Below are 6,470 nucleotides of genomic sequence, written 5' to 3' on the forward strand. Positions count from 1 at the left end.
CCAGGTGTTTTTACCTTACTATGTATTTGACCAATTGTAAAACAAGTTCTACTATTTAAATCGAAACGAGAGTTTACAGTTTCCATTTTTTCATCTTAATCGATGGCAGGGCCGCGGGGATGAGACCCGGCCGGCCCCTCCCCCAAACCCAGTATCTGATAACTCATAAACTGGGATATGTAATAGTGAACACTCATGCTATTGACACAGGAAGGAAAAAAATTAAAACAGTTTTAACAATTAAACTTTGTTTTTAATTATTTACAATAGAACTGTTAGTTACAACATAACTTTTCTTGCTTTCATATCCGCAAAGTTTTGGATCACGTAGTCGAAATCAAGAGTTTTTGCAAGTTTCGACTCTATGCTTAACAGTCCCAAATCAGATAATCGTTGTTGACCCATAGAAAATCTTAAACAATTCTTAATTCGGCTCAAAACACTAGCTTGTTCAAAAGTTTTGCTGGTTTCAAAAGTTTTCAAGTAAATCATTTCATCAACTAGATCCCTGCTTACATCTGAATTGTACTCTTCGGCGAATCTTACACAACTTTCTGAGATCGTATTCTCGTCCATTTCGTTATACTTCCATAAAAATGAAAATTTCATTTCGATTCCTCTCAGTGCTGTGAACCTCGTTTTCAGGTTGGCCACCAAAACATCAATTATTGTGTAAAAATCTTTGAACCTGAAGCGTTCTTCCGGAGATAAATTTAACATTACATCTTCTGTAGCTGTTTCATCGTGAAAAGTCTTCCTCTTTCTCGCACGGGAAGTGGAGAGTTCCGGTTCGATACCATAAGCATTTGCAACATGTTTGCATTCAGACAATATCTTGTCCCAGTTATTTCTTAAGGCACTTAAATCATCAATTAGGCTCTCTATATTACTACTCTCAACATCCAAAGTAGCGTCCATAGTTTGAAGTAGTTGACTTCTGTAGTTGATGGGTACCAACACTTTCACCCAAATTGATGTCATGAGGTAGCGTCAACCATAATAGAATAGTATTTAGATCGCTTGAGTTCGTCCACAATAACTTTCCTTACATAATCAGCACAACTTGCTATGAACTCGTTTTGAGTTCTCCAAGACAAATAATGCACTTGCATTCTCTTATTCGATTCTTGAGATTGCTTAACCTGATCTAGATGCTTCGATAAAATGGGGTCATAATGACCTAAAAGTTCTAGCACGCCCAAAAAATTGTCAAAAAATTGTCAGCGCTTCTGCGAATCGTGTGGCAGTGGCCGATAGAGCGAACTTGATCAGGGGCTCCCACGCGCAATGTATTCCCGATATATTTTTATTAATTGTAACTTATGCAAAGAAATAATTTCTTGCATATTGCCTTTTCCAAATGCATAATATTCCTTATAATAATTTCATAATTAAAACCGCAAGCAAATTCAATCTGTTGCAAAATATTTTAATAAAAGGAATTTTTTTAAATTTGCTAACGGCCGGGCCCCGGGGATTTTGCCCCCCCTGCCCCCCCCCCTCTGGTCGGGCCTGATCGATGGTTGGTTTTTAGGCCCCCGAAGAATCATCAATTTTACAATATAAAGAACAATTCTACCATAGTATTTTTTACTATCCGAACAACTTAACTTCTTTAACTTTTTTAAAATTAAACATTAATTAGCGCTTAAACAATGTGGACACTGTCGATGCTAGCACACAACTGAAAATTTAATGAAATTCGTAGAAATCGAAATAGAAAAAGAATAGTGAAGGATTTTAAGAAACACCAAATATTTTAGCAGAAAAATAGTTTAACTATCTAAATCTAAAGAAATTAGATAGACATAACGTTACAAACATATTGTAAAACTTAAACGAATAATGAGTTTTAACCGTTCTATTTCATCTTTTTAATTCTTTATGGTCGAATAATATTTTATAGACTTCGTAACTGACTTTTTCTTTTTACGAAAATAAATTTTCTATTTAATCGTCCATTTTTCTGACTTCCGATAAAATACCCTTTTATTTACCGAAGGAAAATAAATATGACTACAAATTTAAAGCACCACAAACAATGCAGCTTAACTGATCGAACTGAAAAATATCAATGGCTAGACAGGAATTTCCTGCTTTTAAAATTCTAGAATTTTTTGCTTTCGACGCGAAATATAAACGGACGGTGGGACTGATTGTATGCAGCAAACAGACCAGCAAAGCAAAGCACAATACAGAGATAGGAATTCCAGATAAATAATAATTACAACGTATCAAATAAATTTTCCACAATATCAACAAAAACGGTTAAATTGTGAGCAAATGGCATATCTACAGCGTGTAATGAAATAAATGCATATTTATGTGCATTTACTTATAACCACGCAACTGACATTCGTTCGTTTTCACTATAGAATCAACGTTGATTTATAACTGTCAGGACCGTATAACTATACAATTCATTTGAATCTATTTAAAGAAAATCTGAAAAGCGTTTAAATCTTCAAAACAGTTTATGTACCTAAACTGTTACGAAGTCTTCATGAAAATTTCATACTGCCAACGCGAGATAAACATTTTAGTTTTGTAATATAGCCAGCCCAATTTCCACAATTCCAGCGCCCTATAGAAAGAAGAAGAAACATACTACATTAAAACATAATACCAGCTCTGTTAAAATAAACATTTGATATATATAAACACTTAAAGTTAATTAAAACATTTTTTATTTATGGTCCTTTGAGTCGGATTAAAAATTAATCAAAGTAAATATGAGAAGAAATAATTAAAATAATTAATAAGCAATAATGAGAAAAATATGTGTGGAGGGACTCAGCAGCAGTTTTCTTAATATGCGGTATACTTCTTTAGTTAGATTTCCCCATTATTTATTTAACGTACTACTTAACTTAACATTCTCTAGACGGCTATTGATTTAAGTCCTCTTGTTCTACTTCTTCTTTCTTTTTCCTTCTTCTTATATATAGGCTCAGAAAGTATGTTAAATAATGCTGGTGACAGTACGCAATCCATTCTAACTCCTTTTCTGACTGTGAAGATCTTGGACAGTTTATTTTCGAATCGCACTGTTGCTTTTTATTGGAGATATGTTTGAGATTAGTCTTATATCCTTAGAAAATCGATTAGTTTCCTATGTGGCACTTTGTCAAATGCCTTCTCAAAATCAATGAGACATGAATACACATCGCAGTTGACATTCCTGGCTCTTTCTATTAAAACTTCCAAACTAAAAAATGCTTCCCTAGTTCCGAGTCATCATCATCATCATCATCATTCTGGCTTTACAAACCTGTCTGTTTGCTGCTCTCCTCAAAAATTGCTCTCCAGTCGTCTCTATCCATCTCTTTCCTCAGCCAAGCACGTATTCCCATATTTCTTATGTCTCTATCAATGTCATCAAGAAACCTTTTTCTGGATCTTCTTCTTCTTCTCTGACCAATGGGTATATAAAGAAGCGTTTTTCTAGCTGGGTCATTTTGTTTCTTCCAGTCCTGATCTGAATCCAAATTGAACTTCAATTAGGTGTTTATCTAATTTGATGTATATGCGCGAATGGTAGAAAGAAGTACTTTAAGTACATGGCTCATCAAACTAATGACTCTTTTTTTCACAGTTCCTAGCGTTGGTTTTTTTTGGGAAGTAGAATTAATATTGATAGTAGCCAATCTTTTGGTAATTGACTAGTCTTATATATGTTGTTAAATAGCGTAGTAAGAACTGTAATTTGATGCCTCTAATAACTTTTACCATGCACTGCATCAAGCCCTGATGATTTCGTATCTTTAATTCTCTTAATCGCCGAATAAAATTTATTTAAAATTAGCGAATAAAATTTGCATTTATATATTTGAGACATATTCACTAGAAGAAAAAAAGAGAAAAGCAAAATCTTGACAAAAGTTCTATATAGAAATGGAGCACAACTTTTACGGATATATAAGGCTACATCACAGAACGTTTTCGGAATAACTATTCCATCATCAGTGCTATCATAAAATAAGTATTACCACTTTAATTAAAGCAAACGTTAAAGTTAAAATTTTAAAGAAAGTTATAACAAAAATGTGGTATAATACTTACTGGATTTACATTTGAAGCCGCTAAATACATGGGTAAAAAACCCTCTTAATGTAGTTGAATAAATTTTAAATTACATCATTGATGTTAAAAAAACTAGGATGCTCAACTTATAAACGGAATTCTACATGGAGTCCTACATGGTAACGTAGGACTCCATTGGGGTCGCTAGCTCTTAGACGAAGTGCCTGTGAGGACTTGTTGATAACAACTGATTAAAATAATATATTAGGATGAAAGTCTGAACAAAGCAGTCAATGTAACCGGAGGTATGTGTCTAAATGTGACTGTAGTTAACATTATGAAAATAATAAAGGGTTATACAGATAATAGCCAAATCAGGTTTATAAAAAGTCATACCAATAGTGCTGATAGACACAATCGCGATATTTATATACATAGGCTTCCATTCGCGATATTCATTCGCGGTTGATTCTTATACGGAAAGCTGTCTTTAGCGGTTTTTACACATATGCCTCGTGATACTTATACCAGATAGAAGAGATAGAGCACATTTGTATCTGTTGTCTATAGGATTCAAAAGTCAAGATAATTCGCGGTATTTGCGTCAAAACATGTGTTTTTGACACACACACGCAAGAGGAGAGTAAAGCGTCTTTTCGGTACAGTAACCACAGTCAGAGACGTCTCTTTGCCACGCGGGTCAACAGTCACGATATTTTTCGGAACCACTATCTAGAGAGAAAACTATGAAAACGTCTGTTGATGAGAGAGAGAGTCTGTTGCTACCTGAAGTTAACAGTCGTGAGGTTTTCTCGAGAATAGGCAGGCCTGACCAGAGGGGGGGCAGGGGGGGCAAAATCCCCGGGGCCCGGGGCCCAAGGGGGCCCGGCCCCGGCCGTTAGCAAATTAAAAAAAATTCCTTTTATTAAAATATTTTACAACAGATTGAATTTGCTTGCGGTTTTAATTATGAAATTATTATAAGGAATATTATGCATTTGGAAAAGGCAATGCAAGAAATTATTTCTTTGCATAAGTTACAATTAATAAAAATATATCGGGAATACATTGCGCGTGGGAGCCCCTGATCGGAAGCTTGCTCTATCGGCCACTGCCACACGATTCGCAGAAGCGCTGACCTTGACGATGTTGAGAGTAGTAATATAGAGAGCCTAATTGATGATTTAAGTGCCTTAAGAAATAACTGGGACCAGATATTGTCTGAATGCAAACATGTTGCAAATGCTTATGGTATCGAACCGGAACTCTCCACTTCCCGTGCGAGAAAGAGGAAGACTTTTCACGATGAAACAGCTACAGAAGATGTAATGTTAAATTTATCCCCGGAAGAACGCTTCAAAACAGAAGTTTTTTACACAATAATTGATGTTTTGGTGGCCAACCTGAAAACGAGGTTCACAGCACTGAGAGAAATCGAAATGAAATTTTCATTTTTATGGAAGTATAACGAAATGGACGAGAATACGATCTCAGAAAGTTGTGTAAGATTCGGCGAAGAGTACAATTCAGATGTAAGCAGGGATCTAGTTGATGAAATGATTTACTTGGAAACTGTTAGTAAATCAAACATCTTAGATACGTCGCTGAAACCAGCAAAACTTTTGAACAAGCTCGTGTCCCTTAATGTGACAAATCTTTTCCCCAATGTGTGCATTGCTCTTCACATATTCTGTTGCCTACCAGTATCCGTTGCTCAGGCCGAGAGATCATTTAGTGTTTTGAGCCGAATTAAGAATTGTTTAAGATCTACTATGGGTCAACAACGATTATCTGATTTGGGACTATTAAGCATAGAGTCGAAACTTGCAAAAACTCTTGATTTCGACCACGTGATCCAAAACTTTGCGGATATGAAAGCAAGAAAAGTTATGTTGTAACTAACAGTTCTATTGTAAATAATTAAAAACAAAGTTTAATTGTTAAAACTGTTTTAATTTGCTTCCTTCCTGTGCCAATAGCATGAGTGTTCACTATTACATATCCCAGTTTATGAGTTATCAGATTTTTGGGAATTTTCGTTCAACTGGGTTTGGGGGGGGGGCGGCCGGGTCTCATCCCCGGGGCCCGGCCTGGCTCTGGGCGGCCCTGAGGATATGTTTAGAATAGGAGTAGGAATTCTTACTAAGGGTTGGACTATGGTAATAGTGTTTAATATTGAGGTTAAGAATTATAGGAATTAATATAGCGAGAAATATAACATTATTTTTGGCATGTGAAAATCTAAGGTGCAAATAGAGAGTTAATGGAAAATGAAGAACAAGTGATAAAATTTAAATAGCTCGGAATCAATTTATTAAGTTAAACAATATTAGTGAAGAAGTCAGCAAACAACTAATAAAATCAAAGTAGAATACACACTATGGAGAAATAAACAATTAACATAAAGCTACACTTAAGCAAGAAACGAAAACACGCACATATAAATC

General features: G+C 35.2%; 2 protein-coding genes across 2 annotated transcripts; one reads left to right on the forward strand and one right to left on the reverse strand.

Moving 5' to 3' along the window:
* Positions 1 to 279: 279 nt before the first annotated feature.
* Positions 280 to 981, reverse strand: LOC140433985 (zinc finger MYM-type protein 1-like). Its single transcript, XM_072521954.1, has one exon. The coding sequence runs from the start codon at positions 979 to 981 to the stop codon at positions 280 to 282; it is 702 nt and encodes a 233-aa protein (XP_072378055.1).
* Positions 982 to 5,351: 4,370 nt separating this feature from the next.
* Positions 5,352 to 5,921, forward strand: LOC140433986 (zinc finger MYM-type protein 1-like). The gene has a single exon (XM_072521955.1). The coding sequence runs from the start codon at positions 5,352 to 5,354 to the stop codon at positions 5,919 to 5,921; it is 570 nt and encodes a 189-aa protein (XP_072378056.1).
* The last annotated feature ends 549 nt before the right edge of the window (positions 5,922 to 6,470 follow it).

The sequence above is a fragment of the Diabrotica undecimpunctata genome, chromosome 2, assembly GCF_040954645.1.
Source record: "Diabrotica undecimpunctata isolate CICGRU chromosome 2, icDiaUnde3, whole genome shotgun sequence".
Classification (NCBI taxonomy): domain Eukaryota; kingdom Metazoa; phylum Arthropoda; class Insecta; order Coleoptera; family Chrysomelidae; genus Diabrotica; species Diabrotica undecimpunctata.